This window comes from Gymnoscopelus braueri (assembly GCF_963280865.1).
Source record: "Gymnoscopelus braueri genome assembly, chromosome: 23".
Lineage (NCBI taxonomy): Eukaryota > Metazoa > Chordata > Actinopteri > Myctophiformes > Myctophidae > Gymnoscopelus > Gymnoscopelus braueri.
The window spans coordinates 17933838-17948837 of NC_137625.1; the positions used below are offsets into that span (position 1 = coordinate 17933838).

The 15000-nt window shown below is 42.8% G+C and overlaps 1 protein-coding gene across 4 annotated transcripts in view; it reads left to right on the forward strand.

The window, feature by feature from the left end:
• The window catches only part of celsr1a (cadherin EGF LAG seven-pass G-type receptor 1a), a 156902-nt gene that overhangs the window by 67821 nt on the left and 74081 nt on the right, over positions 1-15000 (forward strand). For all 4 annotated transcript variants that reach the window (XM_080421305.1, XM_080421304.1, XM_080421306.1 and 1 more), the window contains exons 5-6: positions 5062-5177; positions 9359-9447. In XM_080421305.1, coding sequence (XP_080277431.1) covers positions 5062-5177; positions 9359-9447 — 205 coding nt within the window. The remainder of the gene's footprint in view (positions 1-5061; positions 5178-9358; positions 9448-15000) is intronic.

Sequence of the window (15000 nt, forward strand, 5' to 3'; positions counted from 1 at the left end):
GATTTTTGCCCAAAAGAATTAGGAGCGACCTTGTAAAAATAAAAACATCAACTTGTAAACCACATTTGAAGTCAAACAAAACAACAATTAATGTTTTATTATTTAAAGGTTGCCAAGAACTCTGTTGAATACTTTCACCTAAGTCTCTGAAACTCTTTCTGCCAAGGAAATGTCTCATTCATGTTGTGTCTCTCTCAGCGTGTCTCTCTATAGCCTGCGAGAGTGCAACATGACTGCTACATGGATCTGTGTGTGTGGTAAACTGTAATTTAGGGAGTGTGAGCGTTGCACAAATAAACACTGATGTCGACTTCAAGTGTTTCAGACTGGGCGTGTCGGGACAAGAGGACACTTTTTTCTTTTGTCTAAGGTCCCTCCCTGCTCATAAACACATGCACACACATGCGCTCGCACACACACACACACACACACACACACACACACACACACACACACACACACACACACACACACACACACACACACACACACACACACACACACACACACACACCTGCCTACTGTATGTACTGTATCTATGCACACACACACAATATATGTGCAGAAATTGTGCATGCGCACACATACTGTAAGCACACGTGCAAATTTGCAAAAAAGTTGCATTTACTTTTGTGTGAAAAGGTACACAGTAAAGATGTTAATGTACCTGCGAGTTACATGAACTTATCCAGATTTCACTATGTCGACTAGAATCTGACCGATATATTGGTTGGTTTGGCAGAATATAACCTTTGAATAGGGCTTAAGTGGTAAAAAAAAACGAATAAAGTTACCAATTGGCAGAGTTTCGTGTCACGTTTGTGCCGCTGCGCCAATGTGTTTGTTATGTTGGCCCCGGATTGGATAACCTGACCAGTCAGCTCCCCCGATTCGCTGAGCTTTGCGTCAAGTTTCTACCGCTTCGCCAATATAAGTGAAAACATTCAAGAAAATGTGAGATAAGCCTGAGACTACAACTTGTACAACAACTCCATCAGGTAAAGGAGTATTGCACAAATGGGTGGGCAACTGGGCATGTATTTTCAACTTGCATCGCTCCTGACTTGCGTGGCACAATGTTATCTGTCAAAAAGGTATTTGTGCTTATTTTTAATGGCACACACACACACACACACACACACACACACACACACACACACACACACACACACACACACACACACACACACACACACACACACACACACACACACACACACACACACACACACAGACACACACACAGAGACTCAGTAAATATTATGGCAGAGAGTGTGTTATACCTATTACTACTCCCATGAACAGTGATTGCTATGAGTGTGTGAGATATGGTGCCAGAGCCTCACACACCGCGCTACGGTGAGAAAAGGTTTTCGCAGTGCGGTGAAAACAGGAAGGGCCGTGCGATGATTCGCTCTTATCAGCTCTTATCAGTGTTTGGTTACGGCCGCCCTGACTTCCCGTCAGGGCTGCCCGCACCGCTGTCTGCCCAGTGACTCTTCTGCCCTCTCCTATTAACTCAAACACACACACACATAGATAAATACACAAACTCTGGAGGTGAAAACACGCACGTGAGTAGTTGTACACGTATGCATAGGCTCACTGGCACAGAAAGATAGACACACGCGCACACACGCACGTGCGCACACACACAGACACACACACACACACACACACACACACACACACACACACACACACACACACACACACACACACACACACACACACACACACACACAGAGACACACAGAGACACACAGAGACACACAGTCACTCCTTCTTAAAGCCAGGGAGCTGTTTCCTGCACTGGGTTACGTTTGCATCCTGCCTTTCCTTCCAAGTGACTTTTTCTTCCCCCCTGAAGAGCTCACAGGTCCTTTCATCATGCAGCTATCTGCAGGACCCTCCGCCCTCACAGGCCCTGTGTGTTTGACTTGCGAGGTGCAGGGAATGTGACAGGAAGCCCTGGCTACAACACAAAGAAAAACACACTTCACGCTAAACCTGCTTTCTTGGGAAGCTGATCTAAAATGTCTGCATTGGGTTTATTGGGTTTGTTGAGTTTATTGTTTATCCCCATTAGCTGATGCATAGCAGCTACTCTTACTGGGGTCCACACATAACATAAAAACATGATAATAAACAAGACGATTACAAACCATTGACATTAAAAACCCTTGACAGTCATTATGTTTTCCTTTTTGAAAAATACAAAAATCTAATCTGCCTTTTATTCTATTCCTGTTATACCAGCCAAATTAAATGAAACATTAGAAAGAAAGAAGAAATGTTTTGTAACAAAGTTCAAGTTCAAATCTCCGCTAGAAGTGCTGTAGCGACTGGGCGTTTCAGTCAAATAATTTCCTGAGTAAGAGAAAGAAAGTGAAAAGGCTTCTCGAAGTAGCAGTTGTATGATACTTCATATGATCTGCCCCCCATTCTTCTTCCCCTTTTTTTATGGAAATAACAAAAAAACGATGGAGCTTGCACAAAAAAAAATTCCCCCACTGTTTTACACCTGTAAACCTGTGGGTTTACAGGTGTAAAACCTGTGAATAAAGTTGATTCTGATTTATTGTTTAAATAATCAGAATATAATTGAAATATTGAAAAAAATACACACAATATTGTGAAAAAAATACACACAATATTGTGTAATATTGTGTACGATTTCAAATACGGCCTAAACCATATCACTTTAAATAAAACGATATACAAGGATAAATTAAATCTTAAAATAAATAAATGTAAATCTACAAAATTATGTCAGTAGACAAAGAAGGCAGTGCATAATAGTAACTATTGTTTAGTCTGTCCACTCATTCTTCTGTGTGTGTGTAACCTCACGTCCCCTGCTGCCGTGGAGATATTCAGCGGGCTGTGACTAGGCTTTGGTGGAATTGGTGAAACCAAGTCATTTGACTGAGCCAATGCAAATACCAGACTGCGTCTTTGGTTGAAGTCACCCTGAGAAAATGAAACAAAGTGTAATTAATTAAAAATACAAAATAAAACAAAGTAACAACCGAAAAGTAGCCAAATCATTTGAAAAAATTACTATTTTATATTTGGCCCAAATGCAAAGGAGTAAAAGTAACAAGGTTCAAGGTTCAAGGTTCAAGTTTATTAACTTTTTTTTTTTGTTTTTTTTTTCTTATTTATTTATTTAATTTTTAACCTAAAGACCAAGGAGATATGATTTGTTGAAGATCTAGACTCCAATCCACTTCCTTGTTAACTTAAAACTTAAACATTTTGTATCTTGGCTCCTGAGTACTTTTTTTTTCTATGAAAAATCTCTGGCAGTTTGTCAAACGCAAAAATAAAAATGTTCTGGCAGTGAATGAGTTAATGTCCCAGAAGGGCAATTGGGTTTACAGCCAGAGTAGTGGTTTAAAACATACAGACAGTACAGGACAACAGCAGACATGAAACACCATAGCATAAAAACATAGATCCGGGCGCATCTAGTGCAATCATCATTGTCATCACAGTAAAGTGCAAGAGATAAAGAGATAAAGTGCTTGTTTTCATCACCATCATTATCATCATCACAAGAGAAAAAAAGGGAATTATAAAGTGCCGGCATAAAGTGCTTGATCCATCGTCATCATCATCATCACAGTAAAGTGCAAGAGATAAAGAGATAAAGTGCTTTTTCATCATCATCATCATCATCATCACAATAAAGTGCAAAGAGATAAGATAAAAAAAAAGGGCTAAATTCAGAATATAAGGTGCCTGCATAAAGTGCTTGTTTCTTAATTCACCATCACCATCAGTCTTTTTTTTTTTGTTTTTTTTTTCTTATTTATTTATTTAATTTTTAACCTAAAGACCAAGGAGATATGATTTGTTGAAGATCTAGACTCCAATCCACTTCCTTGTTAACTTAAAACTTAAACATTTTGTATCTTGGCTCCTGAGTACTTTTTTTTTCTATGAAAAATCTCTGGCAGTTTGTCAAACGCAAAAATAAAAATGTTCTGGCAGTGAATGAGTTAATGTCCCAGAAGGGCAATTGGGTTTACAGCCAGAGTAGTGGTTTAAAACATACAGACAGTACAGGACAACAGCAGACATGAAACACCATAGCATAAAAACATAGATCCGGGCGCATCTAGTGCAATCATCATTGTCATCACAGTAAAGTGCAAGAGATAAAGAGATAAAGTGCTTGTTTTCATCACCATCATTATCATCATCACAAGAGAAAAAAAGGGAATTATAAAGTGCCGGCATAAAGTGCTTGATCCATCGTCATCATCATCATCACAGTAAAGTGCAAGAGATAAAGAGATAAAGTGCTTTTTCATCATCATCATCATCATCATCACAATAAAGTGCAAAGAGATAAGATTAAAAAAAAGGGCTAAATTCAGAATATAAGGTGCCTGCATAAAGTGCTTGTTTCTTAATTCACCATCACCATCAGTCACATTATCCTCTATCGGTCCCTGGCAACATTGTTTGCCCGAATTGAGGCAGGAACAAATGAGTGCTTGTATCTATTGTTTTTGATACCAGGGGCACTCAGACGTCGGCCAGATGGCAACAGCCTATATTCTGGCTCGAGTGGGTGAGCACTATCTTCTCGAATGGACCTGGTCTTCAAGAGCAGTTGTCTGCTATAGAAGGGGTCGAGGCTCTCCAGTTGGATGCCAGTGATTTTGGAGGCAGTTTTCACTATCCTTCCTAAATAATTTGTATCCTTAATGGCGAGGTTACCATACCAACAGATGATGGAGAAGGAGATAACAGAGTGTACATAGGCACTGTAGAACAATTTCATCAAGTCTCTGTCAACATTAAATCTTTAACAGAGATGCATCTGGGATGGACAGGGGCTGGATACAGGACACTGTAGCTTAAAACTGCTGGCATGCAGGGATCCTGTCTTTCTGTGTCACTGGCTTTCTAAGTGTGTTGTCTCTATGTTCTGCTATCTGACCTGTGTGTGTGTGTGTGTGTGTGTGTGTGTGTGTGTGTGTGTGTGTGTGTGTGTGTGTGTGTGTGTGTGTGCGTGTGCGTGTGCGTGTGCGTGTGCGTGTACAGGTTCGCCACCAGAGAGAGGAATGCCCTGCTCCTTTACAACGGCAGGTTCAATGAAAAACACGACTTCATCGCTCTGGAGATCATCAACGAACAAATCCAACTCACCTTCTCTGGAGGTGAGCTGTGTGTGTGTGTGTGTGTGTGTGTGTGTGTGTGTGTGTGTGTGTGTGTGTGTGTGTGTGTGTGTGTGTGTGTGTGTGTGTGTGTGTGTGTGTGTGTGTGTGTGTGTGTGTGTGTGTGTGTGTGTGTGTGTGTGTGTGGTGCGTGTGCGCATGTGGTCACTTACTGTAAGTGTTGTAAGTATCATTAACATGATTTCAAGTAGATTAGCTGTAAGAACAGTTGCATTTCTTAGAGTGCTGAGCAAATAGTTTTTATCAGTGTGAACTTTAAAATTCACACACTGACTTTCATGTGAACGTGTGTGTGTGTGTGTGTGTGTGTGTGTGTGTGTGTGTGTGTGTGTGTGTGTGTGTGTGTGTGTGTGTGTGTGTGTGTGTGTGTGTGTGTGTGTGTGTGTGTGTGTGTGTGTGTGTGTGTGTGTGTGTGTGCACCTGTGCGCCGAGTGTATTTCAAAAGTGTGTGTGTGTGTGTGTGTGTGTATACGTGCGCGTGCACGTGCACTGAGTGTCTGTGCTATCATTAATCAGTCTGGAAGCTTCATCTCAGAGGAAGCAGCTGCTCACATCGCAGTAGAACACACCCATCCCCCCCCCCCCCACACACACACACACACACACACACACACACACACACACACACACACACACACACACACACACACACACACACACACACACACACACACACACACACACACAGTGAGCAGGTCTAGGGTCAGTACAGTACAGTACATAATCTGGAGTAAGGCTCTCCCATTTTCCAAAGGATCCACGCTGGGAGGAATCCCAGTATAGTAGTACTGGTGTCCCAGTTTCCATGATGAATATGACTCCACACATGAGCATGTGGGTCACGGAGTTCACCGTTATGATTATGATTAATGAGCGAAGAGCCATCAAACACGGCTTGTTTTTCTTTCTCTTTCATTCCCCTTTATTCTATATTGCAGGTGCAGATCAGTCAACACAGTCTGTCAGGTATTCAGTCAGTCAGTCAACAGTGTTGCCAAGTCCACTTATTAGCACATCAAGTGCCAGAGGTTTTTTAAAACAGGGTACATCCAGTGCCAGTGTTCTTACCGTTTACACTGATCTGTTTAGAGCTGTAGAAGCCTCCACGAGGACCCGGATGTAAACAAACGGTGCGTGCGCGATGGTCGAGGGTCCCGCCTAACGACTGGAACGATAATATTTCTAACGCGATCCGCCATTGCAGAGTGATCGCCCGTCGAAAATGGCTTGTTTTCACCACTGTAAAAAGATATGGAGATATGGACCTTTTTCTCAAGATCCTATCATTGGAGCGTACGGAAGGTCGTTTTTTGGACTGGATTCACATCCGTCCATTCCATTTTACAGGGACCTAGGATCATTCCTAAGTTGCGTTAGAGCGCTCCTTGTGGAGAAAAAAAAAGAAGAAGAAATTGCAAACACGAGAATTCTCGTTTATGGCCAAGCGACTCGGGGCTTGTTTTTCTGTAAAGTCGCTTGTAAATATTGGTAGTTGCGGCTTGCATTTTGTTTCAGGGGGCTTGTCTACTGTAAACTTGTTTACTCTAAAGTAAACTGTAGTTGCTTATTTGTGATTCCTTCCTAATGTTATTTAAACCAGTGTTTCTCAAACATTTTCACGCCAAGGAGCATGTTCAAATAGCCGATGTGTGTAGGTTCAAGTGGTAAATCTATTATTAACTCATTTTTGCAGGGGACCCCCTGTGTGTGGGATCATGTGGCCTAGTCGTTTCTTTTGGGCTTGTTTTTGTAGACTTGGCCGCTTGTTACTCTCGCAAAATCTGGCAACAATGTCAGTCAGTCAGTCGACAGTCCAGATTTGCTCAAAACAAATACATTGACGGTGCATCTAGATCAGGGGTTCCCAACCTTTCTGTTACCATGGACCAGCTGACAGTTCATAAAATTCACAGACCGGCATGGTTCTGGAGGGGGGTGGGGGGGTTTGGTGGGTCGCTCGCATCAATCGTATCAAAACACAAGTTGACCGCCAGTCAATGACACATCACTCACTGGCTGCTATTTATATATTATTATATCACTACATCATGTTATATCATTGACCTAAATGGCGTTATATCAACAAGGTGATTAAAAAAGGTTATGTCTATATCAGAAATGACTTTGGCCAGGTGGGAAACATTAGTTAAACTTGCAGAGGGACGCATTACTTTACCTGAGTTACATCTTCTGATAGTTGTACTTGAATGTTGACGTGAAATAATAATCCCGTTTAGTGTTTCATTAGCGCGATCGATCATTGTGACAAAATTGGCTACAGCTTGTAGCGACGGCGCACGTCAACACACGTTGAAACAAAGGCAAAGATAAAGATAGCAAGGATTCAACAGTGATGTCACTACAGGAAGTAGCACGGACGAAGCTGTTTATAAACCTCAGTGACATCTCGTGACCGACGTAATATAAACACTTTCATAAAAATATAAATAATTCAAGTTGCGTAACATTTTAGTAAACGTATCTTGCACCACAGTTCATGGGCAATTTAACATTATAATAATTAATATCTAGCAAGACAAAGTTATAATTACATCATAGAGTGAAACATTTGCCTCAAGCTAATTTGGTACTTAGTTTTGGGGAGAGTGTAACATGTGCTTTATTAAAACTTATATAAACCATTATAATACTTAAATTATACCAACCATTAACTGAAGTTTGTTCAACCAGCCTTATGACCATTTCAGATATTGGCAACTGGTCGGAAACCTTGCGCGGCTGCAGCGCATGCTTTCCTTTGAAAATGAATTTGATCCATCGACTGATGTGTTTAGTGTGAGCGAAGCTTCAGTCAGTCAGTCACCTACTCACAAAAAGACACACAAGCATCACTTATTCATTAATAGACGCATGCATGCAAATCACTTGTTGTACATCCATAAGTACACACACGCACGCACACGCACACACACACACACACACACACACACACACACACACACACACACACACACACACACACACACACACACACACACACACACACACACACACACACACACACACACACACAGGAGCATGCATGCATGCACAGACATATTGTATATACAATTTTTGTAATACAATATTTGTTGGCACACTGTCACACTTGTTCAGTAAATGCACACACACACACACACACACACACAAAGTGTTGTTGTGATATTAGCTGGTTTGCGGGGCATGGAATTTGTGCCCAGGCTAACTCTGCCCTTGGCAAACACTGACTAAATCCTGTTTAAAGCTGCAGCCATTGTGCTCTGCAATCTGCTCAATGAGAGCATTGATACTGCAGCTAACTCTGGCTTTCTCCACAGCTTGATTTATGAGCACTCTGTGTGTATTGTGTGTGTGTGCACGCGCACACGTGTGTTTGTTTGTGTGCATGTGTGTGTGTGCGTGTGCGTGTGCGTGTGTGTGTGTGTGTGTGTGTGTGTGTGTGTGTGTGTGTGTGTGTGTGTGTGTGTGTGTGTGTGTGTGTGTGTGTGTGTGTGTGTGTGTGTGTGTGTGTGTGTGTGCGTGCGTGCGTGCGTGCGTGCGTGCGTGCGTGCGTGCGTGCGTGCGTGCGTGCGTGCGTGCGTGGCATCACATTTGCCCACTCTCTCTTTCCCTTTTATGGTAACCTATCAGCATATGGAAAATGTAGGAGACAGAAGCTATTTCTAAAATTGCCAGGCTATTTCATGTTTTATCACCGGTGTCATTTAACCACATGAACCCTAGCGTCCCTATTCTGGGGCAAACATTCAACGACAATAGCAGATCTACAAGATCTACGACATTTGGCAAAGAATTTTGGTTTATAGGGGGAAAAGGAGGGGGTTTAATATACGCCATTGGGGGACTCCAGTCAAATATGAATATAGGGTTTAAGTGGTTAAAAACACACATGAGTTACCAGGCTATACTCCACCATTGAAATGACACCTCATTTCTCTTCTCACTGTTTTATTTTGTCCCTCTGTTCCTCTCTTTCTCTCTCTCTCTCTCTCTCCTTCGCTTCTGTCCATCGCTTCGTCTCGCTCTCTTTGTCATTCTGTCTCCCCCCTCTCTCGTATCTGACTTGCCTCCCTCCATCTCTGTTGTTCCCCTCACGCTAATCTCCTTTCTCCCTCTCTCTCTCCCTCTCGTCTCCTCGGGGCTTCGTCCATCCCTCTGTCCAGGAGAGACAAAGACCACAGTGTCTCCGTTTGTCCCGGGAGGGGTCAGCGATGGCCAGTGGCATTCTGTCCAACTCCATTACTACAACAAGGTAAGGAAGTCACATCCACACACTGCAGTGTCTGTGTCTGTTGACTTGGATAACGCAGGTGAATGTAAAAGGGGAAGTTCGGGTTTTCAACGTTTGGCCACGCGGTTCTTGTCCAAATAGCAGAAAACCAGCACTGTGTTTGGTGGCATCCAGAGCGACTAAATGCTGATTTATACTATGTCGCACGACACAGTATGTATTAGGCATTACAGTGAGACTCGTGTTTTGGGGGTTTGCTACCCTGATTGAATCTTCTCCGCTAAGGGATGTCTCAGTGAATCCCAGGCCTGGTCCTGATAGGGACCCCTAGAGTTGCTGGTTTCCTGTCATACCAGTAAGTTGTCATTCTAGTTGTCCACATGATATTGTCGCTGTCGGGCAGAAACCTCTTATCTGCATATTTTAACTTTTGTGTGTTTTTTCGTAACCTAATCCCCTACTTGATCATACTACAGCGTCACACAAATGTATCAAAAATAGCAGATCTACAAGCTCGAAACGTGTCGCTTCGAGCCGTGTTTTGAGCTTGTCGATCTGCTATTTTTGCTATTTTTGAATTTGAATCCTGAAAAGTAACAGTTTTGGACATATGAGCTTTCCACCCGACAGAAACGATATAGTAGTTTGATGTGGGGAATACAAGGTGATTGCAATTAACAACCCTGGTATACGTTATAAAAACCAGAAGTATCGATTGTCCCGCTGTCATAGAGCATTGGCATTGAACAGAGAACAGGGAACAACTCGAGCGGTCATAAGATTTGTATTCCAAGGGAGAATCTGAAGATATCCCGAAGTGAATTACTTTATTGGTGAAATCCCCTGACGACGCTATAGGAGGACAAGGGCTTTGTCCTGTTTTGCTGGGAAGTGGACTTGGCCGGCGGTCAAATTCCATCTCTGTGTGGCGGCGTCAACTCTCGTCAGCAAGCGGAGAATGGATGCGAGCTAACAGCTGGCCCCCAGTTGCTGTCCGGCAGAGCCCTATAGCGAGGGAGGGCTCTGCTAGCTGAACTGCTGAACTGTTGAACTAATCCACAGACACTCTGCCATGCTGTTCAAGTCTTCACAGGCCACTGCAGTAGCTGTCATGTTGTCACAGCGTTTTTGGGGGGGAGCTTGCCACGGAAACTGCATCCCGATAACCGTGTTCAATAGCTCTATATTTCCCATAATGATGATTGCTATAGAGCAGTGGTTCTGAAAGAGGGGTCCACGGACTCTCATGGTTCCATGAGGGGGTTCCAAATTGACCCTTACAAGTCTGTAACTTAGTTGAGGGGGGTCCTTGGAATTTAAAAGTTTGAGAAACACTGCTATAGAGTGTTTGTTCAGTAACAGTAATATCTGTCTCTCCAGCTCATCTTTAGTAAACACATTTTCAAGGTTAGGGCTTGCCAATTTCATCCAATCAGGAGAGAGATCTCATGCAGGATACAGTTGACGTTGGAAGTGATTAAATAAATAAATGAGCTGACAAAATTTGGAATTGGAACACTACAGAACTGAAGCTGATGAAGGGGTACTCCCTCATCTAGGACTCTCCAAAATTGGGTCCCAGAAATAGTAAGAAATAGAAAGAAATAGCTCTAGTTCTTTATCTCTCTATTTCTCTTTATCTCTCTATTTCTCTTTATCTCTCTATTTCTCTTTATCTCTCTGTTTCTCTTTATCTCTCTATTTCTCTTTATCTCTACTTCTCTTTATCTCTCTATTTCTCTTTATCTCTCTATTTCTCTTTATCTCTCTATTTCTCTTTATCTCTCTAGTGCTGCAGCTGCTGGTCTTGAACCATGCTGAGCAGTGATTTAGAAAATCAAGTGGTTCAGACAGGGTGAATGGGAGGTTTAATGGATATTTCTCTCCGCTGCGTCCATGGGGTTTTCCCCGACTCCTTTGTTTCTGAGAAGACGTTGATTTGCCGGCGTAGGGTTTCACTCTGGCTATCTCCTGGGAAGACAGTAGCGAGACCTATCGCCTTTAATCACAAGAAAAAAACCTGAAAAACAGATCATTGATAAAGTAGGTGTGGTCAGCAACGCAGGGAGTGGTTGTGAACGGCACATTTTACTGCTGTTTAGGGTTAGCGAGTGCACAGAGCTAACTGTAGATGTTAAGAATGCACACAACAAACACTGTTTCTTTTAACTCAGAGAGTGTACAAAACAGCCCCTTAAAACAGGGGTATTTAACGTTTTTCAGGCCAAGGACCCCCTAGCTAAGAGAGAGATGAAGCAGGGACCCCCACTGCATATTGTTTAAAATTGTGTTGCATATTAAACCTTTTCATAGATATCTCCATAGACTTGTTTGTCAGTACTGTCAATGTGTAGCGTTGCGTTGGATTCATGTTAATGTGTATTTTCATGCAGTCAACCATTTAAACCCTCAATACTGGGAAAACTAGCTTTTTTCCCCCCTACCCCAAAACCTCTTCCCCTCAGAATAGAGAGGCTAGGGTTCAAGTGGTTAATGTGAAAACTCTGAGGACCCCGTAGTGGTCCCGGACCCCCTGTTGTAGACCCATGCCTTAAAGAGTTACTCCGACACTCAGGACTTTGCAGAGTCAGGGTTGTTGGCCTGGTTGGCCGGCCCAGCCAGGCAGTTGACCCTGCCCGCTAAGCTCTGGAAGGAGGGTAAAAGTTCATGCGTTTGGCTAGCGTGACTTTGAGGTATTACTTGTTATCTAACACACAGGTTCTACTAGAGAGGTTGGCCCTGCAGGAAGCTCGGCCTCTTGTGTCTTGTGTGACAGTGAATTATGCTATAGCTTTCCTTAAACCTACAGCGGAGCCAGTGTTTCTGACTCACGGGTCAAAAGTTTGTCAGCTGCATACCAAGACCGCTCATGTGTGGCACTGCACTGAGGTTCTGGTTAATTTAAAGGTGGTCTAAGTGATATTCCTTTGGTTTAACCACTTGTGAGCTTGTCGATCTGCTATTTTCTGCGTAAGCTTTCCCCACAATACAGATGCCGGGGTTTCAGTGGTTTAAAAAAAAAGTTTTTAGTTAAAAGCTTAAAGCTCTATTTTCCGATAGTAAGCATTGTCTACTGTAAGTGTTGTTCAATAAAAGGCTCTCCCAGTCTTTCCAGCTCTTTGATAAACGTAAAATTCGTTTTCAGCAGAAGGCCAGAAGAAGGAACCCCACAAAGATCTTTTATCAGCGTACATTTTATAGTGTTCCAGTTCCACTTTTGTCTGCTTGATTTATTTTCACTCATCACTTATCACTTATCCTGTATCCTGTATGAGTCCTCTCTCCTGACTGGGTAAAATTGCTATCCCGACCTGAAAATGTCTGTTCTTTTCACTAAAGAGCTGGAGAGATGGGGAGACCCCTGTTACTGAACAAACATTCTAGAGCAAGTACCAGAATATAGAGCTATTTATCAGTTGTCTTAACAACAACAACAATAAAAGACCTCCTTGACGGGTCCATTTGGTTACATTTGTACACTTTCAGGGTTACAAATGGATAAATGAACACTGTGTATTTTACTGTGTGGCTCTAAAGCCATCGTTCCCACGCGGGTCAGCTTGCCACTTCACTAAAAGACCAATATCAAGGAAGAACCATGATTATTTCACAACATATATCAAATGTCTCCTGCCTGGGTAATATTATATGAGCGGAGCTTTATTGTAGGCAATTGCAGGTGTTATTTTCCAACAAACTTCCATGGCTGCCAGGCATTAACACAACAATGCCAACCAGACAGACTTATAGATATAGAGCTATACATACAGTATATACATTACATACATGTGTATGTACAAGACCCAATACTGTAACTGTGCTCATTGATAACTCTGTGGTTTGCTGTGAAATGAATGACCCGGCTATCTTCTATTCAAAAATAGCAAATATACAAGCTCATAGCGTGGCACAGAGTGCCGCGCTATGAGCTTGTAGATCTGATATTTTAGAAAATCGTGATTTCTTTGCAAATCTTTGAAAATATATATTTTTAAAGCGTTTTTTTAAAACATTTGTAAAATATTTTGTTCCAGGGACCTCCAGAAATGTTTCAAAAATGTATATATATTCAAAGATTTGCACAAAATGTTTTCAAAAATTGCAGATCTACAAGCCCGTAGCGCGGCACTCTGTGCAGCGCTACGAGCTTGTATATCTGCTATTTTTGAAAAGCCCCGAAATACTCTAAAAATCGAAAATGACACAGTAGCCTATGCGTTCCCGGTCTTAATGGGTTAATAACCTTACAATAAATGCATGAAATCTCTGTACGTATGTACGTACGTATGTCCGTCTGACGTGCAAGCTCCCCACGCCTCACATCCCCACCTCGTGGTGAGCTTGTAGCTCTGCTACTTCAACGACGGAGCATATCCATTACAATGTTGCACGTTAACCTTAAGACACCCTTTATTAATTCGATTAGCTGCAGCTGTGCTGCTTATGTTTTCACCCTGCTGAACTGTCTGGGAAACAAACCACAAAATCAGCCCAGGGGTTCATGCCCTTTCTAAGTACAGCAAGTGGCACACATTCAACCCCCCCCCCCCCCCCCCCCCTATGAATAACGTTATATATAAAATCGGCTATTAGAAATGCGGCTGACTTCTCTTCATGTGATCTTCAATTGAAACAGCACATTATTCGCCCCAACACAAGCCGTTGTGTTTGTGTCGTCCAGCAGCAGCTCTGCTAACGTCTGTGGCATTCTTCAGGGAAAGCTAACACGCTAACTGGAAGCCATGTGCCTTTTTTGGGGGGAACAGAGATTTGTACATTTCTCTCACAATAGACGCCCAGCTCTCTGTGTCTCTCTCTTGGTCTCTCTCCCTCCCTGTCTTTCTCTCTCTGTCTCTCTCTTTGTCTCTCTCTATCTTTCTCCACCCTACCACACAGTGAATGCTACGACGCCATTGGCCCGTACCAAGACGTCGGCGGGTGTTGTGTTTCATTGCTAGTGTTTTAGACCTTGTTAGGAAGCACCTCCGTGTCAGCCAAAGATACCTGGGGAAGACAATGTTCGTCTACTCACGTTTCACAACCTTGTTAGTCTCATTGCGTTGCGTCCGTGATCCATCGCAAGGCAGCCGCATTCATCAATGTATACCTGCACTGTTACCACATTACCTGCAGGGTCCTGTCTGTAGCCATTGTCTGCGGTGCATGTCCCTGTGTTCAATGGAACCACCTTCCAAACAAGATAATGATGTTAGCAACAATAGGCCCGAACCGTGTAGTGCTTTGTTATTGTGACGACCAAAGCTATTGTTTGCTCGGCGGCGCAATCCTTTTGGCACCGAAAATACCCCTTGTTTTGTTTGTCTGCCGGCCTGTCGTTTTGTTTGGTAAAGATGTCGCTACGGAGACCGGGGTATTACTTTTCAACCGCCGCCGTGTCTAAACACCTTTCCTGGTGTTTGGTACTTTTCCTGTCTTCTGCCATTGACCCCCATGAGAGATCATTTGTCAACAATTTGCCAGCAATTTGCCAGCAATCGGCAAAAAGATCATAAAGTGCCGCGATACGTTGTGAGCTTGTAGATCGGCTATTTTTAATCGCCAAAAACAGAATTG